Genomic DNA, 27,373 nt, shown 5'->3' on the forward strand with positions numbered 1-27,373 from the left:
ATAAAGCAACACTAATCGAATGTATTATTGGGAATAGTCGAAACTGATAAATCTCACATTATCTCTTCTCCTAGAATAAGCGTAAGTGAGCGAAATATAAGAAGTAATAAGTGAGCAAAATCTAAGAAAATTTAAAATGTTGATTTTATAAACATTTTGGAACAGCCATTTTGGCTTGATGTCATCCCATTCTATCCAATACCCTTCCGCATCACATTAGAAATTATTAAGTAGGCTCTGCTTGTTTAAATGTCAAAAGCAGACAATGACGATCTGTTGTCTCAGGATTTGTTTATGAAAGAAGCATGAATTTATTATATTTACTATTGTTTATACACATATATTTGAGTCCACGATTATCATGTTTCCGGTCTTCAGTTCAAAATAATAGAAAACAACCGATCGAGAGCAACTATAGGAAAAATTCTGATCGTTTTCATGATGACAGCTACGTGTACAGTGCAGATTATGCCGATAGTGAAGCCAGTGTCTACGAGAAAAATACGGATTCGGATAGTCTTCAGACCTCGCGGGCACAAAAACGTTCGAGTTCTGAGACACTCGGTGATATAGTAGATCTGACTAGTTTCAGCGATGCAGAAGTATCTCTGGCATTATCTATGCTTACGGAACGCGAACTTGATCATCTAGATCAGTTGATGAGCGATGATCGAAATGACGTCGACGAGATGATGGCAAAACGAGAGACAAACGCTGAGAAAAAGAAACGAGAATGCCAGGGCGAATCATGCAATGAATCTTCGGAAAACGAACAAGCTAGATTTTCTAGAGACGTAAATTCCGAAAACAACCAGATCGCCTCATTTAGATCTTGGTTCTCAAAAAGCAAGACTACAAAAATAACTAAAAGACCCACAAGGAAGACCGTTAGAACAACTAAAAGACCTTCGGTTCGAACTACACACCGAAAAACAGTGACCAAGCCAACCAGAAGACGATCCACGGCCATAACCAATAGAGGACACACAAGACAAATGCTTTTAAGTAACAACAACGACATTCTGCGTTATGGAAGCAATGATGGCATTAGAGAAATCATAGATAAAAATGTGAAGAACAAGATAGATTTGCTAACAAATAAAATTAAAAAGAGAGGTTATTTATAGACATAATTGCCAGGAAAAGTTATAAGCAGTTTCTTGATAATTTCAGCAGATGAAACACATTCATCGGCAAATAAGCGCTACAATCAAGATTTTGTCATCCGACGAAAAAGAAATTCCATATCCCCGGAATTTGCTGGAACCCTGGATGACTCCTTTCCGCACCCTAACCGAGAGACGGGTCCATTTCATGAACCACTGGGACCCCTTATCCGCGTTAAGCGAATTCTTTCTGGAGTATAGCATCTTCTGGTTGCTGCTAGTGTATTGTATTCTATTTTATATCTGTATTTGTGTATGTCAATAGACCTTTTTTAGAAATCAAATTGTGTTGAATTAATTGTAAATTAATGATACCTAAAAGGCGAGGAAATAGCAACAGATAGGATAGCTACACTCATTTTGTTCTGGTTTCGATACATTGATGTAAGAACTACATTGTTTGGCAAGGCTGATCTCATTAACTGTATATGAGCAAATCGGACCACCTTCCTTCTCGCCAGTGAGAAAAGGGCAGTTTACATGCTGATTCTCTTCACTTCTTATTCAAATGGAAGCTTGGCAGAAGGAAGTCGATCGATTTACATTGTCCCAAAATTGGCCCGGCTTGCTTTAAAAATCCGCTTCTATAATTAACACTAGGATTCATTCGTTCAGAAAAGTTCAGGAGCTTCGGCTAATGCCACTACTGACTTCCGTCCCGTAAACCCGTGGTAGAGCATTGGGCGGCCTAATCCAGCCGTCAAGCATACCCAACCAGATAGGTTTACCGTCAAACGGGGTGACTTGCAACACTTTTCAAGTTTCTCTCTCAATAATACTGAATTCAAAGGATTTATTCATTCTACTAGCACATGATACTTTTAATGTGTCCTAATATTAGTGATTAGACATATAATCAGACATATACTTACTTACTTGATACTTGATGGGCAAGTAAGTAAGTATATGTCTTATTATATGTATAATCACTAATATTAGGACACATTAAAAGTATCATGTGCTAGTAGAATGAATAAATTCTTTGAATTCAGAATTATTGAGAATTATTGAAACAGACATATAACAATAATAAAAATATGAAAATAATATCAAAATGATAGGTGTTGCAAGCCATCCCTACTCCGGGGTGACTTGCAACACTTCATCGAATTCAATCATAACATGTTAATCAACTTCATCCTGGGTCATTCTTCATCACTGTCAATGGCTGGCCTTACTTGAGGGATCTCCCTCCCCTCATTCCGATTTTTTTACGATTTCAACGGATCGATTGATATTTTGAAGTCATCGGTTTTGAAAGTACTTTATGTCGGTTTAATAATGGTATGCACCACCCTGGATAGTTGTTTTTAAAACGGTTTTTCCTTTCTTTCTACGCCATCTAAATTCCAACGATTATTTAAGATCATTATTTTGAAAAGGCATTTCCGCAGCAAGCAGTAAAACATCCACAAGTGATTGATCTTCTTGGAGATTCAACACTGTTTGACCACCGTAAGTCTTAGTTTTAATGTTTTCTGTATTAGGATAATGTAAAATTGTTGTTAGGGACAAATCGTACCGCAAAGCGGCTTCCCGGAAAACAATTTGTTTTTTTTTAACTTCTACCGCTGCCTTCATCAAAGTTTTCTTTGAAAAATTAACATACATGCGACTTCCTGCAGGTTTCTTGTACTTTCGCGGCATGATAAAGGAATTCTGTAACATAAAATCAATGCTAGTTTGAAAAAAATGTTTAAAAACTGAATCAGCAGTTTTTGAAAAATAAACTATCGTGTATCAGCTGTTGCAGGGGGACAAATTAAAAAAAAAAGTTGATATTTGAAAAAAAAAATTATTATTATTTTATAGTTTTTTTGCGGAATTACATACCTAATTAGGTACTGTAACTGGATTATTACTACTGTAATTAAAATTATTTTCAATTTGCAACACGAACTTACGATTTATGACGTTCGACTTATTTTAGAAGGTTTGAATCGACAATATTAAAACCCATCGAATGCATTCTGATTATGATTATGATGGTCAATATTAGTCATATTTCAAATAGCGACCATGATTTGCTAGATATATAATTTATCTACAAACTACCGTGGTATAGCAGCCTTGTGTGCCACATCAAAACTATTCGAGCTTATTGTTCTGGACTTTATCAAGCACAATTGCATTGACTATGTTTCACGGGACCAGCATGGATTCGTAGCGAAACGATCAACTTCGACGAACCTTGTTGCATACACATCGCTTATCATCAAGTCCATGGAAGCACACAAACAGGTGGATGCAATATACACAGATTTCTCAGCTGCGTTTGACACAATCAACCACAAAATTATGATTGCTAAGTTGGAACGTCTTGGAATTTCTGGATCACTCTTGGACTGGCTTAATTCCTACATGAACGGTCGCTCTATGTCGGTTAAAATAGGAGAAGCTACCTCTGTACCATTTCTCGTTGCTTCTGGTGTTCCACAAGGTAGTCATATTGGGCCTTTCCTATTTTTACTTTACTTAAACGATGTTAACCTTCAACTCAAATGCCAAAAATCTTCATACGCTGATGATTTTAAACTTTCCTACGTAGTAAGCGGTCTCCAGGATGCTGCTACTCTGCTAAATGAGATCGATAACTTTAAAAACTGGTGCACCATCAATCGTATGTATTTGAACCCTTCTAAATGCTCGGTTATATCGTTCACAAGAAAGCACTCTACTGTTTGTTTTGATTACTCGATAGAGGGTAAATCTATAAATAGGGTTTCGTCCATCAAAGACCTAGGCGTTATTTTGGATACGAAATTGAACTTTAAAGAACACATTGGTTACATTACTTCTAAAGCGTCTAAGACCTTAGGGTTCATTTTTCGCACGACTAAATACTTCAAAGATATTCACTGTCTGAAAATTTTGTTCTGTTCATTAGTTCGTTCCACACTCGAATATTAAGTTGTCATATGGGCCCCTTATTACGCAAATGGAATTCAACTAATTGAATCCATACAGCGTAAATATGATCGTTATGCTCTCCGTCATCTCCCCTGGAACGACCCAATCAACCTTCCCAGATATCAAGATAGATGCATGTTGATTGATCTCCAGCTTCTAGAAGACCGCCGGAATATCATCAAGGCCTGCTTTGTTGCAGATGTGTTGCAGTCCCATGTAGATTGTCCTAGTGTTTTACATTCTTTCAATATTGGCATACAACGACGCCCTCTCCGTTCGTATCAGTTGCTCCGTATTCCTTCGTACTAACTACAGTTTCAACGAACCTGTCGCAAATATGTTTCGTTTATTCAATCGCTGTTATCATGTCTTTGACTTCAACTTGTCTCGTTCTCTTGTGAAAATGAAGTTTAATTATATATTTAAGGGAAACTGATAAACTTGTTAAAATTGTCTCTCAATGTATTTATTATTGTACTATAGTTTAAGTGTAGTTTATGTCATTAATTATTTAGTTAGTAAGACCATCATTTGGAATGTATGCATTTGTATTCTGTTGATGAGAAAATATGAGGAGGTTTTGCGCCCATTTGAGAGAGAGCCTAAGTTAGCTCTACTCAAATGGGCTTTTCCCTGCTCCTAAATAAATAAATAAATAAATAAATAAATTAAAAAAAAAATCTATGGTGCAAAATCAATTTCTGTATCCGGTATCTGTCCCCCGGGTCCGGACATCGCGTTTTTTTCATGTGATCAAATAGCCATCCTTCACACCTGTTATGTTAAACTTACTTCAATTCAGTTATTTTTTCTTACAGAGGTATCAGAAAGCTATAGAAATAAGCAGAAACAAAAATTGAAGATGTCATTGAAAATAGAGGGAATTTTGAGTAGGATGTAAGAAATTGAGCTAGATAGACAAAAAAGCTCTACTAACACGTGTTAAGACTCTACTAGACAGCTACAACAGTTCCTCCACTTTATTAAATTTATTATCAACCGTATTTTAGATCACAACCGTATTTTAGATCTATGTTTTGCCAGTGATCAAGAATATGCTTTGTCCGTAGTTCTCCTGCATTTACTCCTCTGGTTGCTCATTACTCTCCACAGCTTCTTTTGCTTATTTAAGGTCAACTTTCCCAAAGAACCCATATTGTTTGACGCCTCTAAGTATTTTTAAAAGTTAAGACAAAAATCGAAAAAGTGATGTTTTTTTAAGATTGGCCCGATTTTAAACGAAGATCGGGTGTTCAGGCCGGTTCATACGTGCAACACTTTTTCGGTTTTTGTTTTCGATTTTAAAAATAGTTAGAGTCCTCAAAAAATATGGGTTCTTTGGGAATGTTGACCTTAAATAAGCAAGAGAATAGACTGATACAATAAACCGAGATACAATTTTTGACGGGAAAGTTCTATTAGGCACCTTTATCGAAAAAATATTTGGTAGGCGTAGTAGCGTATACTTTTGTGCACATTTGGTACCAAATAGTTTTTCCATCGCTACCAATTAATGCTGCTCGAAATAGTGACTTTAGTAACCAACGTTGACAAAAAAAGAGACCAAATAGTGACTTTCAGTCAATGCCAAGAGAACTCATAACCTAAAAACTCATGTACTACGATTTGAATCAAAATATGCATGATTCGAATCATTCATATGACTCACCTTAGGATTTTTGTGTATTCTCGCTTCGATTGATTTTTCGGTAAATAAGTTAAATGAAGCGATTATGCATGAAAAAGCTTCTTTAAAATTTTAAACGAGTTTACTTGCGCGTGAGAACCTGACGAATAAGATTTGGAATGATTTTATAAGTCACACTTGTTATTGAAGAAAAAGTGATTAAAATTAAGTTTAATATGTCGAGGTGAATCGGTCTAGTTGGATTCTCGATCCCATTCTGCTTACCGTACAATATGAATAGTGACATAGAATCTGGCCATCAAGTTATTATTGAAAGCTAATAAGCTGGCCAGGTTTGAGTAGCCATCGAGCAAGTAAGTGCAGTGCGTATTTTAGTCGTCGCGGAAAAAATGAAATATTTATTTGGTGTTCGGTGGCTCATGCGCATGTATTGCGCTTTGCTCCGGTCAAAACAGGCTCGATCTTCAATAGTTTGCAGTAGCTATCGAGCAAGAAAGTACATTGCGGAGTTCGTAATTGAACATGCTACGTACTGAACTCGGATTCGGGTGTTTAGTTAAAAAAAACCCAAACGTACAAACAAAAACATACACGCAAACCCACCAAACAGGCACACAAATATGTACGAGGAAAGCATGCCATAATGCCATGTATTCGTAATATTACAAATCTTTATATTTCCATAAAAAAATTTAAAATATTGAAACAATAATAACTTACCTTTGCAAGCCCTCGAGCAATAGGGGGGTCAGCATCACGTCGACCTGTCCCTTGAATCGTATCACCACCGAATTTCGCGTGGCTGTCTCTCCTTGAGAGCTCAAAAACTCATTTTCATGTTCTTTGCTCTCCTGCTTTTCGAAGCTGCCCCGCACCATTACACTGGGGTCCCACGGATGTGGCTTTGGCAAGGTGGACATCCCCGACGTCGAAGTTTGCTGTTGACTGCTTCCATCGTAGCGGGATATAATTTTTACCTCCCGCCAATTGGAATAGTTATCGAAATGCGGGACCAGCCTACTCCCGATATAAACGAGGCCTCCGTCCTCGTTCTGCTGGAAAAGCGGCATTGAAAATGCATCCGCCCCTAGCGGAAGCGAGCAATGAGACCAATTGGAGCATCGCACCTGAGCCAAATGGGTTACATAGCTGGCCATCAGTAGAGGTGAATCAACGATCGGACGATTGATTTGCATGTGCAGGTTAACCAAGGTGATGTCCTCTTGTGAGGAGAGAGCCGAGATGAAGGAGCTCGAAGAAAGAGAATGCGATTCGGACGAATCGTGTGGGTCCACCTGTAGAAAAAATGATCAATTAGTAGATTTTTTTTTAATTACTGAAGCACTGCTATTTATATTGGCTGGATACGCGTTACTTGCTAACTATGAAGAAAAAGCATATTTTTACAGTAAATTAAAGAAAGTTCATTATCAAATATTAATTGCTAAGCGTATTTTTAAATAGTTATTATCCTCAATGGAAACTATGTAAAATGTTCAATAGTTTGGTTACTAAGAGAACCTAACTTCGTTTCATTAATTGGGAGATATTTTGATCTCGAGATTCAAACAATATGAAGCTATATTCATCTATATGTACAACTGTCTCTCTTCTCTTGCATTTTTATTAGAAATACTAGTCTTATAACACCCGAACTAACCGGCGCCTGCTTTTTAACCATCTACGATCTACTGCGAAGCATCGCACACTACCTGATATTCCAACAAAGCCTCCTGGCAAGAAGATCGGATACGTCCCTTCCAAGAGGCTTGGAATTCTTCTTTCAAGAGCCTTGTAAGCCTCTCTCAAGATGCCCAGAAGCGTCCTTTCAAGATGTGCAAAATCCCCTTTTAAGAAGCTCAGAAGCCTCCGTTCAAGAGACTCGAAAACCTGCTTAATAGATTCGGAAGCCTTTTTTCTGGCTCGAAACCCGAGAAAAGTCTGAAAACACAACGAGAGAACAAAGAAAACACATTTTGAATTCGACATCAAATTGAAATCATAATTTGTTTTCAAATATGAATCATCATGATTGATTACATATGTTGATCTCATTTTGCTGTAGTTTTCTAAATTGTATGATCTGACATCAAACTGTGTACTTATTTTGTTACCAATATCAAATTTAGTTTTCGATTTGCTCTCATCGATAGCAGGAATAGTTTTTGATTTGATGTCACAGTAAGATTTTTCTGCTATACATTTTGTTTCTTTAATCGTTAAAACGACCAAAAAGATATCAAATTAAGTAATCATATTCGGCGATTTCACAACATTAAAACGAGTTATCGTTTTGCTCTCAAGCTTTGCTCGGGAAGCTATATACTATTCTTTCCAACGTCAGCTAGAATCTTTTGCCAACTGATGCAATGGCAACCGTATGATAGTCAGTCTCGAATTAAAAATCCGGTTAGATTCGACTCCCGAGCAAAGTCTGAAAACATAAGGAGAGCATATGAAAAACATATTTTGATATAGATATCAAATTGAAATCATAATTTGTTTTCAAACATGAATCATCATGACTGATTACATATTTTGATGTCTTTTTGCTGTTGATTTCTAAATTTTATGATATGACATCAAACTGTGTACTTATTTTGTTTTCGGAACCAATATCAAAATTAGTTTTCGATTTGCTCTCATCGATAGCAGTAATAGTTTTCGATTTGATGTCACAGTAAGATTTTTCTGCTATAGATTTTGATCTTTTAACCGTTAAAACGACCAAAAGGATATCAACCTGAGTTATCAAAATTAGACGATTTCACAACAACAAAATTAGTTATCGATTTGCTCTCAAGCTTTGCTCGGGCTACACGCGGATTACCAGCATAGAACGTCTGCCTCATGTCAAAGACTTGATTCGTAATTCTAAATTTCCAACTGACGAACAAGATGCACATATTACATAACTATTGTTGTTCCTAACACTTTCAATTCTACTTTTGAACGAACCACTATCACATTTAAAATCAAAGCAACGAGAAAACCTATTGAACGCGGTAGAAACTTTTTAAAAAGGATCGCTTTTTCCATAGGTTGTAGGCCTAAAAGGCAATGCAAGAGCGTTGGAAGAGCGAAGAGAGCGGGAGGGAGCCGAAAAACTAATATTGCCTAAAATATTACATGCATCAATTTCTCCTATTATAACCTTTGGAAAATAGCTTCAGTTTTTGTACGTCGTGCTGATACAGTTTTCATATTTAAGAGTAAGCTCAGATTTTCATATGGGGGCAAGTTAATCGGGTCATTCCACAGGAGATACGCTAATGTACGTCGAATAAAGCGGCGTTGATTTTACACGTAGACTCCACGTAATATATAATAGGGGGACCATACAAAAGACGACAATTCAAGTATTGAACGAACCAATGAACAGTAAAGCAAGCGAGAACAATATGGATCACGAAACGATTGACAAACTTTTGTGAAAAAACTTAGTTGATGATTTGCCTTTTAAACATTGGAAACCATATGTTGTATAAAGTAAACCCTCCACTGCCCAAGGCCGCCTTTAGACGGGGTAGGGGCCCTCCTTAGCCATGCGGTAAGACGCGCGGCTACAAAGCAAGACCATGCTGAGGATGGCTGGGTTCGATTCCCGGTGCCGGTCTAGACATTTTTCGGTTTGGAAATTGTCTCGACTTCCCTGGGCATAAAAGTATCATCATGTTAGCCTCATGGTATACGAGAGAGACGGTAAGATGGTATACACTTTAGAATGGTTTCAGTAAGAGCGTTGTGCTAAGAATATGCTGTTGAATCCAACTTACCCTAAGATTTCGCTTGAGAAACTATTGAAAACAATAATTTTCCTTAATAAAATTGACTCATTTGTGCCTATAGTTGAGCAACTATACCAATAGTGGCGAGTCTCATTGGAAATCAATGGATAGAACCACTATGGGAACCAACATTATTTTTTATCACCACTAAAGGATCAGTGTACCCATTAGTTGTGCAAGCATTTTTTGGTAGTTGTTGATGATAAATATCATCCTTCCCACTTTTGTTAGCAAATTTATAAGTTTATCTATCCAGTTTTCTGCGAGTGGTAATGGCCGCCAGCTTGCCTGCGGGTTAGTCTCTAATTTGACGTTTTTGGGGGTCAACTGCACCCCCCGATCCGAGAATTCTGTGGCAGAATGTGGCATATAAGAAGGTGCTGATTAAGTGAATTCAAGCCTTCTTATGTACCACATTGATCAAAGTGCTTGAACGGTGGGTGCAGTTGACCTCCACAAACGTCAAATCAGAGACTAACCTGCAGGCATGCTGGCGGCCATTACCGCTCGCGGAATACTTGATTGGGTAAGATATTAAAGCTGAAAATTTCTCATCATAATCGACTTAAAAAATCGTTTGTGGATCTACTATAGTATACTAGACTCAAAATAGTGACCAAGTCACTAAAAAAATGACTTGCAGCCAGCCATGCTACTTTGATTATGTTGTGTACCTAATTTTCAATGAATCACACACTTTGAGCGTGGTTACAGCGGCACACTAGGAGTTAACTTTCAGAAATTAGTATGACGACATCTAAGGCTCGATGCCCACGTAGCGTCATTTCAACGCAGAGTGCACGTGGCGTCAAAAAGACGCAGGTGTGCATCGGGAAAAAGCGGTAACGCAGCGTCACCACACCGATGCACACCAGCGTTAAAAAACCGCTACGTGGGCATCGGCCCTAAGGGTCGATTTCTCAAAATTAGGCACCCATATCGAACAAATATTTGGTAAGCGTAGTAGCGGACACCTTCCTGCATAACCGGTACCAAATAGTTTTTCATGAAAAGTTCTTAATTTTGAGGATTCTCGCGTTATATGTCTTTCGCCATACACATTTCTGGCGGTTAACGTTAAATGCTGGCTATTAGCGCATATACGATAGGGCCTGGATGCTGACAGCGGTGGGTTGAAAACCAGCCACTGTCAATAATTCATTGTTCAGATTTCGAAAGGTTTTTTTTATGTCGATCAATAATATGAACTTCAATGCATGTGGTTTAAATTTAATTTTCAAAATGCTACACAATATGTAATTAAAAATTGAGTTTTTTTTGTTTCTCCGTGTTTTCGCTCGTATACCTTTGAAGAGTGTAATATTCGTAATAGGGCACTGCACGGACTGCTTTGTCTCTTTCTCGCTGCAAAGAAATTAGAAAACAACAATAAACGTAAACGTCAAAATGTATAATGAACGAAAGAGAAAGAGATGTTTCCGTGCAGTGCCCTATTTGATATTTTTCACAACTAAACTTATTGAATAGAACACGCTCGTTCGGCTGAACTCAAATTTTGGTCGATTTAACTCAAATTAATTCAAACTCTGAGTAACTGAGTTTTATGAATTTGAGTGACTGTTACCCAAATAAATATAAATAAGTGGGAAACTCAAAATTGAGTTCACCGTGAAAATTTCTTAAAAATGGCGAAGTCCGGATGCTGAAGATAATCAGAAATCATATTCAATTATAAAACGTGAGTTAAATACAACTTGTTTAAACGCTAAATTTAAATACTATTCTCTTCTTCTTTAATTATTAAATTTGCAGATATGTTGAACGATAAATAGAACAGAGATTGAAATGAAGACAAAACAATCTGGAGAGTGCGTTTCTTTTCGGTAAGTTTGGAAGTATTCAATTAAGTTTGAACCCGGAATGGGGGACTGCAGTTCGATTTTTATCGCAATCCATTCTTTATATGTGAAGGTTATATCCAGTTTTCCGCGAGCGGTAATGGCCGGCAGTTTGCCTGCGGGTTAGTCTCTGACTTGACATTTCTGGAGGTCAACTGCACCCACCGCTCCGAGAATACTGACCAATAAAAGAAGTGGCTGATTAAGTGAATTCAATCCTTTTTATATACCACATTGATCACAATGCTCGAACGGTGGGTGCAGTTGACCTCCAGAAATGTCAAATCAGAGACTAACCCGCAGGCAAGCTGGCGGCCATTACCGCTCGCGGAAAACTAGATTGGTGATTGGTCTCCTCTAATCGCTTTCACAAAGCGGGCCATATCCGCCAGTGATGCTTCTTCTTCTTATAGGCATTACATCCCCACACTGGGACAGAGCCGCCTCGCAGCTTAGGGATCGTTCAAAAATTACGTCCATCGTTTTTCGGCATTTTCAACCCGCTCCCCCCTCTTGTCACAATCTGTCACAAATCACTAACCCCCTCCCTCCCCCTGTACGTACAACAGTAATGTATATAATGTTTCGTCTTCTTCGTGCACTATTTTTACAAGAAACTTTTGAGAATTAACTCCCTTAATAGCAAATTTAAATATATTTTTGCTAATCAAATTGTTTCTAAGATGTAATTAAGTACTTTTTATTGTCGGACGTAACAAAAGTCGATACCCCCCCTCTCCCCCTGTCACAAACTGTCACAAATTCTAGACCCCCTCCACCCCCTCAAACCTTGGACGTAATTTTTGAACAACCCCTTAGTGTTCATTAAGCACTTCCACAGTTATTAACTGCGAGGTTTCTAAGCCAAGTTACCATTTTTGCATTCGTATATCATGACTCATGAGGCTAACATGATGATACTTGTATGCCCAGGGAAGTCGAGACCCAATCCGAAAATTGTCTAAACCGGCACCGGGAATCGAACCCAGCATGATCTTGCTTTGAAGCCGCGCGTCTTACCGCACGGCTAAGGAGGGTCCACCAGTAATGGTTGCGCAGCATTTTCCGGAAAAAGAAATGCCAAAGTACTTTTTACCGTCATTTCACTGCACATTTTAACTGTTGGCACAAAATAAAGCACAGAAAACAAACGCACGAGTGACCAATACGTCTATCCACATCGAGATGTGATCGTCCACTAGAGGCACTTATCTTGATCCGCTTTGTTTGCAATAAGTTGCATTCGACGGGGAATCCATTGTTTCCTATTGAAAATTGACCAGATCGGACTATGGGATCAAAAGTTATGGCCAAAATACGATTTATATACAAAAAAACACGCTAAGAAATTCTTACTCAAATTTTTTTAGTATATCTAATGTACGAGAAAGGCACAAACACCGCTAGGTGGATCAATCAGGTTTTGTTATATGTTGTGGGCCTGTTACACTGGCCTCCTGTGAGCACGCTTGTTGATGTTAGCAAAAAGAAGCGACGAGATTGGTGCCATATTTCTTTGTTTTGCGATGAGATAAATATAGGTCCAGTGAGATGAAAAACGGAACAGTTGATTGTTGAAAAATCAAAAAAGGATGAATAGATTCAAGAAATTATTTCATTTCATCAAACTCAAAAACACAATTCTAAAAAAAATCAAAATTTGAAATTGATGAAACCACAAATTGAAAATGTGTATTGCCCAAAACGTGTTTAGACCGATTTTAGACAACCCAAATATAAATAATAAATGAAAGGTTACATAATAGTCGGATTTAGGATGCTTGAAACATTCCAAGTCGCGGTTGATTGCATTCGGGTCATTTTTCAGTCATCTTGAAACTAGATTTGTTATAAGTTTTTAAGCAGTTACAGGGTCTTTGAATTGTAACCTGAGACGAGACCTGCAAAGACGCTGCTTCTTCTCTCTTGTTTTGACACTTGTTCTTCTTTTCATCACAGTTGACCATCGAGTTTCAACTGTTTAGTCAAGTTTCACAGATTGTAACCATAACATTGAACTGTCATAAGTACTTAGTCACAATAAAGTTTTTAATTAGTTACCGAAAGACTATCTGAATAGTAGTTGCCAAGTAACAAAAACATCACAATAATTTCATGATATATAGCGAGAGAGCCTCCATCCTTATTTGAATTTCTAACACCATTGATGTCTGGTGCAGAGATACTGCACATGTACACTTTTTTGTATATTCACTAATTTGCAATAAGCCATTTTATGAGACGTTTCGCGGTGGCCCGTTTATTTACTTCTAATGTTTTGTTTTGGTATGGTTCTGCGTGAACATTTCGTTTGGAGAAAAATATATTAAGCTCGTTTAGTGGAATGTATTAAACCGTCTAAGACGAATTAAGTACTGTCCATTTAATTCCACCAGTTAATTTTCGTTATCTTTGCAGATACGTATTTCGACCACAACTGTGTGGTCGTCTTCAGTGTCTTGTACTTGACTCGACTTTTTCGTTTGGTCCGAACACAAAATAATGTTTGTAACGTTTTACTTTTCATTCGTGTTTTCTTCAGCATTTCATGCTTAGAATGCAATGGTATGAATTATCTAATGATACATTTTAAGAATCATATGAAAAACTATGTTCTAAAACCCTGGTAGACGAAAAGTAAAACAGGCAGAATTGATGATGGGACCCATCGGAATGTTCGGTGCGAAATTACCAAACAAACGGGCTCCCACTAATTGTCAAAGTAGATAAACACGAAAAAAACAGCTATTTCGATCTGTCTCATAAAATGCCTTATTGAATTTTATAATAAAAAAATAAAACAATGCGAATTATTCCAAAAGTTGCCAAACGTCAACAAAGTGAGTTACCCTGAAACATCAATAGCTATGGAAGCAAATTACAGTGTAACTTTGAGGTGAATTACTAGTTGTTACCTGGGACGGGACGTGCAAAGAGGAAAAAATGTAAGTTCAGCTGCTGCCAGTCAACTGCTGTCACGAACTGTCAGGTACAGCCAGCGGCTTTTTGTGTGAAAGTATTGGTATCCCAGATAAAATATTCCACATCATTTTTGTTTTACGAAGACCTTTTTACTTTAACGAGTATTCCAAACTATCCGTTTAGCTTGTTAATAATCAGTAATAAACCTGTGTTTTGTTCCCGGTATAAAAATCCTTATGAAAATGAATTTACTATTTCGTGAATTGGATACACTTTTATTGTGCTCAGAAGGGTCCACCTGGGGCTTAGGTGAAACAGTCAAGTAAACAGTTGAAACTCACCTGTCATAAGACGAGTTTATACCATCCCATTGAATTCCACCACTTAATTGTATCTTGACAGATACGTATTTCGACCTCAACAGTAAGGCCGTCTTCAGTGTCTCATACTTGACTCGACTTGAGACACTTGACTTGAGACACTGAAGACGGCCTTACTGTTGAGGTCGAAATACGTATCTGTCAAGATACAATTAAGTGGTGGAATCTAATGGATGGTATAAACTCGTCTTATGACAGGTGAAAACATTCCACTAAAAAGCTCAAAATAATTTTCTTATCAGTTGAAACTCGATGGTCAACTGTGATGAAAAGAAGAACAAGTGTCAAAACAAGAGAAAAGAAGCAGCGTCTTTGCAGGTCTCGTCTCAGGTTGTTACTAGTAACTTTTCTTCAGGCGTACTAGTTGCAATGTAACTTGTTTATGATTTGTAAAAATGATAGGTTACTTAACCCGTACACTACTAAAAATCTACACATATTTACTGGCAAAAATCCATAGATTTAACTTATGATGTATATCAGTGCACACATAATCATTCTCCACACGAACTACTAATAAAACATATGCAAATAAACTTTATGTGTGGTCTCGAATTAGCAATTATTTAATTCATGTGTGGTTCTATATATATTATATTAGGGTGAAGCTATTGCAAAAATTTATAACGGCGACACATATATCTTATATAGATATTTTTGGCAGTGTATGTAACTCTTACTAGTCATTGTTATATAACGTACTGAACCTATCAATTTCTATTTCACAATATAATAGTTTGAGAGTATGGTATTTGATGGAAGGCATGAAACATTTCGAACTGGATTCCAGGGATGTAGCTAAGGGTGGGCAGGATCACTCCCAAACAATTAATATAATAAATAAGAAAACGGCTGTTTTTATGAATCTACTTTTAATTTTTAATTCGAGATTTAGAGATATAATAATAGAGACATTTTTTTCTTTATTGTTATTGAAACTTATTTAAGAACAAAAATGCAATCATGTTACTGTAAATAATGAAACCTAAAAGTTGGTTTAATCGAGGGCGCGAGGTTTTAAGCAAGCTAAAATGATAGGCAGTACGCATTCGATTAGTTGAACTAATGCTCTCGAGTGAACAGAAAAACCCATCTGTGTTTCAAAGTGAGAAGATGTAATAAAGTATTCAGTTCGATCTGTGACTGCAAAGAGAATAGTCGTGTTTGCTTTTTCTATTGAAGACAGAATATTCACAGAGTCAAATAGTTTAACCTTTTAGTAAACGGTTATACAAGAACATAATAGTCGTGAGCAACAGAACCGTTATGCGTGAGAGAGTAATTAATTAAAGAGAGAGAGAGAAAATTGTCAACATAACGTAGGTTAGCTGTAAGTTAAATGTTAAGTTAATAAAGAGTCTGATTTAAACCACCGCAACGAAAAGGTGTTTTAATTGTGTTAATAAGAAAACCAGTGCCGCCCGTGGTCAGCCCAGTCGGTTGAGGTACGCTTCAGCTGTATGTGTTCTTCAATTCATGCTACGAAGTACGAACGAGGTAAACTCGACCTGATTCGATGTTACGGAGCGCTTTGGGATGAATTCATGTTCTTTAGTACTTATGTAGTAGCGTAGTAGTTTCTGGAACTGTCCAGTAAGGACTCGTTAACTAACACTTCTAAAAGATTCTTATTGTTGTTGGTTAGGTACCTATGTTAACTCAAGAGGTAAATGAGTAGAAAAGATAGAATTGGTTTGATCTCAAAGTCAACAGTAGTTACCCGAGCAAAGTCTGACATCATAATGAGGGAAAACGGAAAACATATTTTGATATCGACATCAAATTCAAATCATAATTTGATTTTAAATTTTGCTATTTGTGTTTCATTACTTAATTTGATTTCAGTTTACTGTTCCTTCTAAATAATATGACCTGATAACTGATTCCTTATTTTGTTATCGAAAACCGTTACCCGAGCAAAGCTTGAGAGCCAATCGATAACTTGTTTTGATGTTGTGAAATTGCCAAATATGATTGCTTAATTTGATATCTTTTTTGTCGTTTTAACGGTTAAAATAACAAAACGTATAGCAGAAAAATCTTACTGTGACATCAAATCGAAAACTAATCCTGCTATCGATGAGAGCAAATCGAAAACTAATTTTGATATCAGATCATACAATTTAGAAACCAACAGCAAAACAACAAATTATGATTTTAATTTGATATCAAAATCAAAATATGCTTTCTATATGAATCATTTGTTTGAGAAACTGCATAAGTCCATTTTACACTATTTCGAGAAAACATCATAAAACTGTTTTTGGACAAACTTGCACCGAATCTTTCGATTTCTTCGATACAGATCAATAGTTTTTGGCAAAACTCAACACCCTGAGGCACTTTCAGTGCAAAACATGTAAGCAGTACTCTACAATTGCTCTTCAAAGTACGTGGACATATGTAGTTTCTCAAACAAACGAAAAAAAATTCATACATTTCTGAACAAAATTTTTTTTCGAATTTTTTCCAGGATACGTATTTTTGGACGAGGATTCATCTCATTTTGGCCAAAAATGTTACATATGCAGTTTCCTCAAACAAACGGTTCATATGCTCTCATATTATGTTTTCAGGCTTTGATCGAACTATCGTAACTATTCGGAACACCGCTCAAAAAATAAACGTTAAACGCCATGTTGAGAGCGACACCAGTTTTAAGCATTTTGTATGTGTAACAATGGAGTAAAGCTTATACAAACCTTAGTCAAGTAGATAATAAATTCCATTTGGAGATAATTAAATACTTATTGCACTTTTAAGTCAGCCATAATTGAAAGAAAATTAAAATTATAAATTTACCCATTGAAACTATTTTACCCATATTCTTTCTCTGAATGATTTAGTAATGAAAATAGGCCTCTTCGAAGTAATTTAATACATGTTATATGAAATTGGTTTCAATGGGACAGTTATGCTTGGAAATTCTACAATGGGACAAAATGACCCGATATTTTTTCGCTAAGTTTTCGAACAAACTATATGTATTTATTTGTTCACATTAAAATATACATTAATTTAGAACGTTTGGTGCATAAAACTCAAAAATGATAAAAATCGACATGGGACAGATATGCTTGGGACGGCAGCGGTCATTTTGTCCCATTGTAGAATTTCCAAGCATAACTGTCCCATTGAAACCAATTTCATATAACATGTATTAAATTACTTCGAAGAGGCCTATTTTCATTACTAAATCATTCAGAGAAAGAATATGGGTAAAATAGTTTCAATGGGTAAAAAGGTTAGTCCACCTAACATCGTTAATGCCTTTCTTGTGCATTATGAAAGTTGAAAAGTAATAATTAAAGCATATTAACATGATTTATATTAAAACTTGAGTGAGAATAGTCTCTCATTTTTTTCGCATTATATGTATTTATTTACACTTTTTCTTCTTTCCTTATTGGCATTACCATTTTTGCATTCGTATATGATGAGGCTAACACGATAATACTTTCATACCTAATTGCACCTGAATATTTCTTTGACCGTGAGTCCAATCAAGCCACCTAAGCATTATCGCTTTGTAGTCGTGCTTCTAAGCGCATGGCTATAAGGTAGGCTCAATTCATTTACATATATACAAGATTTTTGCAATAGGGAAGTGACTAATCGATTTTCAAAAGCAAACAATGGGCCGAATTTCCCGTCGAGTGCAACTTATTACGAAAAAATGGTCCTTAACACGTGTTTACAAATGTTCATATACGCACCCCACACTCGTGGAAGTTTCCACTCGACACATCAGATGCTGATCTGAAATAAATTTCATAGGAATCATCCAACACCTTCGCAGTATTGCGGTATTTAGTTACCACGGAACTTGATTTTGATGCTTCTTCATAAAATTCTTCTAAAAAATTTGTCTCTTTGGGGTTATGTCCAAACCACCCCTGGCTACGCCACTGACCTGAACCAATTCTCACTGTCCTTATACTTATGTAAGGTATAATATCTCTGGGGCTTTTCAGACACACTCGTCCCCATGTCAGATTTTTTATACATATTTTTTTTCTATGGAGCGCGAGCCCCCTCCCCCAAAAGCTTACGTTATTACTGTACGGCCCCTTACAACAATATGCTTTGAAAAGACCTTATAATGCATCTAATTTGAAACAGACCAGAAACAGATTATCCAGACCCAACTAAACTTTTGCTAAGTGCAAAGTAATCTGATGATACTCTAGCACTGGGACAAATATGCTTGGAATTATCAATTTTGTCTTCAATTTCGCAGCATAAATGTCCCACTGAATAAATTCCACTAAAAAAACAGTGTTTATCCTTTGAAACATACTAAGCCATTAGAAATACACTATTTTCATCGATATACGTTTATTAATCAAAATTTCTTGGGCAATTTAGCTACAAACTGAAAAATATGTTCCCAACTTCAATCGCAATTTTCGACATGGGACAGATATGCTTGACACGGCACTTTATTAGTTAGAACTCAAAGCATGGTATTTTAATCAACAAAACATTACACACGGAACCAAATCAAACAAAGGGAACAACAATGACTTAAATGAGGGGCAAAATCAGACAACTATGAAAGGCAACTACTACAGCCAAACTTGATGGTAATTCTACTCACGTCATAAACCGGCTTGAAATGTCGGAACTCGGGCCTTGGAGATATGTTACTAAACTTGCGCAGAGGCGTTGCGAGCCCGTGAATCCGACGTTCCTCGTCATTCTTCTTGGCGCAAATGGAAATTCGATCAATGATTTTGACATTGGGTGGAGTTGAATTGATCGAATTTTTGGTATTGCATGGCGTGATAACAAAGAGGCATTTTTTTCATTGCATCGAAATTGTTTATGATTGTGAACGGGTTTCACGTGATTGTTGAGTATTTGCGTTTTTTTTGTTTGGTGGGGCGTAGGCGTAAATATAAGAAAATATTCACTATTAATCAACTTGTTCTTGAGCTACGATTTGACTACAATTACGAACTGAGAAACCTCATGCAACTACAACTTGTGGTACTTTGATATACAAACAAATCAGTACTCACCAGCTCTGCGGTTGATTGTGGTCTCATCGGCAGGCTACGATGTTCCGGTGTGTGGATTTCGTAGTCACTGCGATGCGTTGAAAGCTTTCCTTCCATTTCGTTCGGGCCAACGATGCTGAGATCGGAAGCGAATCGTTTCTTTGGAATAACCGTTGACAGATCGGTAGCCGCCTTCAAGCTGGAACTCCGCGAGGCGTGTAGATCTTCATCGGCAGAGAAAAATGCTTCCGAAGGGTTCTCCGACGTTAGCGATACTGTCCGCTGTACATCCCGTATGATCACATCCTCTGGCGGCACTTTAGGGCTAAGCGAGTGTTCCGAGTCCGATTCCAGAGGATGCGGCTGAGGTGCTGACTGAGACAGTTCGGTTGGTTCCTCCAAGACACTTACTGTGTCGTCGCCTTGGAAATATTCCATAGTAAGGCGCGAATCGGACGCGCTGGTTTTTGGAGCCTGCATCTTGATGGCTTTTGGCGTGAGCAGACGAGATTCTGAATCTTGCCGCATGGAAGAAGATATCCTGGAGCTATTGGCTTTTGGACTGGACTCTAGTAACCTGTAGTATGGTACATCGTGCGAAATAGTGTTTTGTCTGAAAATCGGATTATCAAATCAGTTTCTCTTATTTTTTACATTGAAGGAAAAGGTGCCTACCTTGCACTGGTATATGAAAACCGCCTACCCCGACTTCGATCCGCACTGAGTGGGGATCCGCCGCTGTCCTTTTCCTTGACACGCTCTAGCGATGATTTTCCGGACTTATCACCTCCACTCCGGATCATGGTACTATTAGGCGAAACATCACACTGCTTTTGAGTCATGAAAGCTTCATGCTTCGGAGGCAGGGGAGATTTGGAGTCCGTCGTGCAGTGGCGAGTGCTACGGAGATTTGGCTTCCCAACGTAGTCATAACACTCCTGGAGCGAAACCGGCTGCATGCTGTAGGGAGGTGTGTGGAACACCAGCTGGTCTTCATGGAGTAAACTTTGACCAAAGCCATATTCCCGTGGGTTGGGGTGAATATGGTAACGGGCAATGTTGATGAAGTCTTGCAGATCTTGAGCAGATGGCTTGAAAAATCGAGCTCCATTCCTGTTCGACCCGAAAAAGGCGCATCCTCCGACACAACCACAACGAATCGAATCACTGGTGTTTGCCCATAAGAACCAGAGCTTTTTGTTCCGCTCGTCGTGTAACTTTAGATAGCTAGAAAAATAAGAAAATATGTTGTATTATGTGTAGCGATACTACATAATAATGAAATGAAGCATAAATTAGTCGTTACACTTACTTGTGCTGCACCAAATGAAGACAGTGCTCCGGGATGGGTAACGCCGAGGCCGCTTCGATAATTATGGGACCCAGCGACAAACAGCCCACCTCCAGCCACGGTTCCGTCGAGTCAATGTCTCTGTTACTGTTTCGATTATTGGAATGTATCGATGCGTAAATTTCCTCCTTCTCTCGTCGGAAATGCTCCGAATCGTGGCTCCGTCGGTTTGGCAACGACCCATACGGGTCCTCTTTAGAATCCCGACGATGGGTGTGAGCATGCGGTGGTGCTTGCTGTTGATGTTGTTCGGACAGTTTCTTTGCCTTGGCGCCACCATCGTCGACCCTTTTGTAGAGTGGATTAGTGTCTTCCTTTTGATCCGATTCATGTTTCAGAGAGTTTTGGTGACGAATTTTCGCCGAACGATTGCTGCCAGTGGTGTTAGTATTGCTGTGTGAGTTTCCATTGCTGTGGCTGAAGTGTCCTCCGGTGGAAACAAATTGCCGCAATAGAATTGTTGGAATCAATCCCGTGACACCTGATTTTACTTGCTGTCCGTGAAGATTGCAGGTTGCTATTCGTAGGGGTGAAATCCATGTATGTAATGCTGTTCCGTTTTCAATTAGATATAGATCGACGGCGTCGATTGCTACACGGGTCATTCGATACTTGATGTCCTCGGTGGATGGACAACGATATTTGGCATCTTCCTTGGTATGAGGACACACGTTGGTGGGTATACCATGATGACAGTATCGGACGGTTTTCGGAGATTTGAGCTCGTTCTCCGAATCCATTGTGAGAAAGGCCAAGGTTTCTAATCCCGTCACTATATTGCACAACTGAGGCAGAGTCATTTTACCGGACAGCTTTCCGAGTTGGACCTCCAGCAGCCACGCATATTCGAGAGTCTCTTCATCTAGCTGGCGGCCTTCATTACTAAACATCGCATGTCCTCGAACTTGGACAGCCGACAGGAGCAAATGGCCTTGCTTCAGATGCTTGTCCTTCGAGGGCCTTATGGAGCTGTCCGATGAAATGAGAAAAGAAGGACTCACCAGCACCTGGAGTTCCGTTTCGTGAAAACGTTTCTTCATCTCGAATCCTAATCTTTCAATCAGTACCACTGGGCAGGGAGGATCGTTTTCGTTGCAATTCTTTATCACGTGGGCTTGCAAATCGTGTATCGTTACGTTGACGGTTACTTCCAACGGGCGGTACAATCTAGGATCGAATCGTTTCGGTTTTTCTTCTGCGTTGCAACTTGCTTCCGAAACCGATTTGTTAGGATCATCTTTCGAACTGGTAGATTTAGCTACTCTGCTGCGACCAGCCGTGCTCGATTTGGAGTTTGAATTCTCCATATCCGTGAAGGATTGATCCTCGCCGAAGATGTTCTCTTTTAAGTGAATGAAGTTCCTTAAAATCGCACCGTATGCCAGCATTACGGAAGATCCAATCTCGACATCAACAGTAACCTGAGAATAGGTGATAAATTCGTCGGTTAATGAAACATACATCATGAAAAACTTCCATTAACTTACCTGATCCGGTGGCAAACTAGTGGGATCAAACCGTGGCTGCCCTGCGTCGTTCCACGTGATCGCCGGAGATTTGCGCATCTTCGGTATTCGCATTGGACTGAGTAGAATTTCCTCTTTTTCCGGGGTTGTAATGTCCGCTTGTGGATCCGGCCCCAGCGGAGGCATTGGATGGTACATGTATTTGATGGATAGAGCAACAATGGGAACGCTCCAACAATCGATCCATCCGGTCGATCGCTGGCAAACTTTGCGCCATTTTTTACCCAACAGTTCGGTGCGCTTTTTGATGTTGCCATCTCGCGTCAGAATGCGGGCGTTTTTGTCGAGCGCCACGAGAATGGGCTTGGTGCTGGACTGTTCCGGCAGGTACATGCTCAAATCGAGACCTTCGCCGTGGATCCAGAATACGATGGGGATTTTCAGAGGAAGGAAATCGTCGAATGGAAGGGTAAAGCTAAGATCAAAGAGATCTCCACAGAAAGCCAAATGGTGGTTCTCTTGGTTAGTGCTGGAACAATCGATCCAGTTGAATTCATTACTGAGGGTGATGATTTCGAATTCCTGCAAAATCACTCCAAATTTCCAAGTGTAGGGAACGAAGCTGAGAATGTCGGGACGAGCTTTTGATGCCCAGTCGTCGATTAGATCGGTGAAGAAGTATTTGTGAGAATAGACGATGTAGGCCGTCGCTTTTGTTCCGGTTAGGTTGATTGTCCATTCTTGGTGTGCATTCCACCGAACCGGATAGTGGACCTTAACATTGAATTGAAGCGTTTCGCATTCGGCTAAACTACGGTACTGTAGGCTGGTAGTTGCTTCGACGTGCAGCAGTTGTCCCGTTACTTTGGTCGTGAATCCATCTTGCAGCGTTATCCATGGTAGAGTGACCTCCAAACAGGACCCAGCGCCAATGTTCACATGAACAGCGTTTGTTTCTTTGTTCTTAGAAAACAGAATGTCGATAGTCGCTTCGTTGAGAGTGCATAGATTAACATCAAATGATTGCATTTCTCGACGATCGCCAGGTTTTGGTGGTTTTGTGACCTGCATTGCTTGATAGTCCGGTGGAAAAAAGAACTTAAAAAGGTTGTCCCTTTGGCGGTCAGCCCATGGACCGTAACTGAAATCGGTCCCCTTTCCGCATTTAATATCGATTCCCCAAACGGGAGGCGATGCTTCTACCACATCTCCGTTGGCAAGAGTCAAAGTCACAGGTTCTTCTGGGACAATTCCCGCTTCGTCCATGTAGAAATACAATTCCATATTGTTCGACATCATAACTACAAATCCTTCACCCATGTAACGAGGCGGTTCGTCAACTAAGCCGGTGTACTTTGGACTTGGGGCCAGCAAAACCTTCGCATTCTCAACCTTCGCCTTGACAAAGTGCATGAAGTGGTCTAACTTGGACACTGCTGGTTTGGTGCTATAAACACAATGAGCCTCTTCGACACAAATCGAGAGCGTTGTAGGCGTGAGTCGATTTCCGAACACGAACCTGCCGGAACAAATATCAATCTTGATTACTGGTATCAGGTCTCGCCATGTTGTAGCGGTCATGGCTTCTGGTCGAGGTTTCTTCAACTTCGTGTGTTGCTCACTACTTTGTCGTTGATTTTCGTAGTTCATTGCTTGCTCTTTAAATCGTGCAATTTCCTCTGCACTCATGTTCTCCGTCGGAATTAGAACGGAGGGCTTTAGCCCAAATGTTCGCTCGAGCTTCGCATACAAATCCGATCGATTATACACATGCAATTCGTATCCGTTGAGCATGACGGACAGTCTCGTATCCGAGTGGGACAAGTCTTCCGATACGTCCTTTGGCACGTACGATCGCCACCACCGGAATATAAAATATCCATCCTGAACGCGAACAGTGTAATCGTAGTTGACATACACAAAATCTCGAAACATAATCTTCCCGGCCAAAGGGTTTACGTTGAGCGAACCGATCTTAAAGTAGGCCCCCCTCACAAACAGCCGATTAACCAGCTTAGTGATGAAATATGCGAACAGGCGTGAATTGTAGAACGTGATGTACACAACCCAGATGATCGAGGTAAGTAAAGACAGCAGCAACCACACCTGAAATCAATGCAACACAATAATATACTCCAGTTGCAAAAAAATCTCCTAATTACTTACCATGTTCTTGTCCAGTTTCATGTCCTCGATCGACTGAGTGGTGTTGAACTGACCCATGCTCAAATCCAGGTCCAGATCGATAAGATCTGGCCCCTCAGACACTTCGTAGCTCATCTTGATGACGCGTTTGTGTTGGTTTCAGTCCTGTAATGAACGCAGTAAAAGGGGCTATCAAATGAGTAATTAAAAAGACCATCTAGACCGGAGTCAAAACAAAAAATATATACCGCAGCGGCATTTTACGCAAATCGCTAATTGCTCAATATGAACGTAAATTCAGACAGATCAGGCAGAGCATTCATTTTCAAACAAGCAGAAACGGAACACTGTTCGCTCATTTCACTATCCGTGTAGTGTAAAATTTAAAATAGTCAAACGTAGAATCAAATTTTATGTTTTTTATGTTTCTAATAATTTTTTCTCCACTACTACGTATTCTATTGCCAATCTAAAAGCTCTTTTAGATATCTGTCTGGCATGGAGTACACAAGAATACTCCTTTTATGGAACTATTTATTTTCTCCAGTATTGGATTGATAATGTGCAATGGGTTCAAGATAATGTTAACTTAGTGCGTATAACAGCAACAATTTAACACATAACATAAATATATATTTTAGTCCAAACCATGCTGGTAATATATTATTTTAAATATCACACTACGCTAAATGACTAAGCAATGCATTTCAATGTTGAGAACCACTGCCGCAAAGTTCGTCCTTCATCAGTGACTCAACTGTATAAGTGAACAAAAAGCATAAAACCTGAACACTCAGCTAAAACATCACACGTCTCAATCGCCAGGAAGAAAATATAGCTCAAAGGTCAATGGACGCTGCTGTGCTGATAATCCATAGCAAAAATCAACTGGTGGTAGTGCTTCGCCGTTAGACATCAGCTGTTTGCCAGACGTCTTCCCGTTAGCGTAAAAAATCGTAAACATTCTCTCCCAACCACCCACTGACCAAACCAAAACAAAAGTGACAGCATTCTACCACCCCACCCGAAATTTGCACAGCAAAATAACAGCACCTGTCCAGCCAAGAAAATCGATTTCTGTCGGCAAGGTCTCGCAAAATCAATAATCACTGCCTTCGAAATTGCGTATCACGAATATCTGCGGATTATCTTATCTATTCGTCATTTAGTCACTTTTTACGCTGCAATGCAACATGCTTATCACAAAAGACACCCATTATCAGCGACATTAGTCATCAATCAGCTCCTTTTCAAGTAAAAAACCAAACTCTTGCCTCAATGGGTGGTGCATTTTCTTCTTCCCAAAAACCACATTTAGCTTGCACCGAACCGTTGAAATTTATGTTCACTTTCTTACTCACCTGATTAACTTTCTAATGAACATAAAAATAGACCGTAATATCAAACATAAAACACATTTTTTTACGAAAAACTCAACATCACAAATTGATCAACAAACACGATCGCCATCTTGTTTTTCCTAATTTGACAGAAGTTATAGACCACAGCTTGAGCTACAGATAACGTACTCGCCCCGTCACTGTAAAATAAGCAAATTACGTCAATTTTAGAAGTAGTCAACAAAACTAAATATGCAAACTGCTCCGTTTTAATATGAATTAAATTACACATTGAACAAATTCCTGCTTTAATTTCCCATTCTCTAAATAAAACACTGCAAGCTCAAAGCTGTGGGTTTTGCCAGTTCGAGTCTAATTTTTACCTGCGGTAATTGGGCTGTCAGCTAGCTGGCAATATCTGCCACATAGGCAAAATTGCTGTCACTCGGTGTAAAACGCCACCTTGGCAGAGACACACAGCACGGCCGATTATTAGTAAACATTTGCGGCACGAAATCATCATCGACTTCTTTAAACGACGTCAAGGTGCGTGTCAATGCAGTAGGTCTTCGAGATTTTATAATTATCAGAAGGATCAAATTAAATTTGTATCAAATTATGAACATTTTCATTCATGAAATCGTGCATAAAATTTACCCTTTAGTGACGTCACATGTTTATGTTTACGTGCCACCGGTCGGAGCTGGTGATTTTATGCTGTCACCGCTGTGAACGCAGCTAGTGAGATTTCGCTATTCGACACTAGATGGATCACAGAGATTTTAAGCAACAGGTGGCACTGCCTGTATATGAATTTTCGGTGGCAAAATATATTTTACATATATTTTAATCAGGGGGAGAAGGTGGAGCACTGAATCCCTACCCCAACATGTGCGACATCTGGATTTGGTTCTAAACTGTAAACAACAGTGTTAATTCTCTACCACCACAGATAACAGATATTGAGGCTGGCATCCCATACGTGTGTAAACATCCGCAACCGTTAATTCAAATGTATTTTTAATAGGACGAGACCAGTGACATTCACGCTAAAATTCCGCTTGAGGCTCTTTCAAATCATTCCAACAACACTAATACACCTGCTGGTAGAAATTGCAATATTGACACTATCAGACGAGAGGTGGCGATGCTGCGTATTTATATCAATGTGATTTTGCATATACAGCAGTGACAACTGTTGTTGAATGGCGTAAGTTATGAATGTTACTTTTGTACACTCTAGGTGGAGAGCAGTCATAAAGAAATTTGTACACGGACAGATAAATCAACCCAAACTTTGAGTTCAATATACGCACTATTGAGAACATCGCAGAAAAAATTTACCCAAATTTGGGTAGTTTTCCCTTTCTTTCCCATGATTGCTATCAAAACTAG

The 27,373-nt window shown here is 38.8% G+C and overlaps 2 protein-coding genes across 9 annotated transcripts in view; one reads left to right on the forward strand and one right to left on the reverse strand.

The window, feature by feature from the left end:
* Nucleotides 1–26,144, reverse strand: part of LOC134211926 (bridge-like lipid transfer protein family member 1) — a 66,362-nt gene extending 40,218 nt beyond the window's left edge. For 6 of the 7 annotated variants that reach the window (XM_062689336.1, XM_062689334.1, XM_062689332.1 and 3 more), the window contains exons 1-8: nucleotides 26,000–26,144; nucleotides 24,660–24,803; nucleotides 22,515–24,599; nucleotides 20,989–22,448; nucleotides 20,352–20,903; nucleotides 19,698–20,289; nucleotides 19,274–19,375; nucleotides 6,445–7,019 (exon numbers count right to left, since the gene is read on the reverse strand). In XM_062689336.1, the coding sequence (XP_062545320.1) occupies nucleotides 6,445–7,019; nucleotides 19,274–19,375; nucleotides 19,698–20,289; nucleotides 20,352–20,903; nucleotides 20,989–22,448; nucleotides 22,515–24,599; nucleotides 24,660–24,773 (5,480 nt within the window). In that variant the 5' untranslated portion in view covers nucleotides 24,774–24,803; nucleotides 26,000–26,144. The remainder of the gene's footprint in view (nucleotides 1–6,444; nucleotides 7,020–19,273; nucleotides 19,376–19,697; nucleotides 20,290–20,351; nucleotides 20,904–20,988; nucleotides 22,449–22,514; nucleotides 24,600–24,659; nucleotides 24,804–25,999) is intronic. The other variant, XM_062689333.1, reaches the window with a different exon arrangement.
* LOC134216036 (uncharacterized) lies at nucleotides 249–1,458 on the forward strand. Of its 2 annotated transcripts, none has more exons than XM_062695067.1 (2): nucleotides 249–1,116; nucleotides 1,174–1,458. In XM_062695067.1, exons 1-2 carry the CDS (start codon nucleotides 306–308, stop codon nucleotides 1,365–1,367), a joined length of 1,005 nt encoding a protein of 334 aa, XP_062551051.1. In that variant the 5' UTR covers nucleotides 249–305; the 3' UTR covers nucleotides 1,368–1,458. The 2 variants fall into 2 exon arrangements, with proteins under 2 accessions (XP_062551051.1, XP_062551052.1); XM_062695068.1 differs by having other exon boundaries at nucleotides 1,177–1,458.
* Nucleotides 26,145–27,373: the final 1,229 nt, after the last annotated feature.

Source organism: Armigeres subalbatus, chromosome 2, assembly GCF_024139115.2.
Source record: "Armigeres subalbatus isolate Guangzhou_Male chromosome 2, GZ_Asu_2, whole genome shotgun sequence".
In the NCBI taxonomy this organism is placed as follows: Eukaryota; Metazoa; Arthropoda; class Insecta; order Diptera; family Culicidae; genus Armigeres; species Armigeres subalbatus.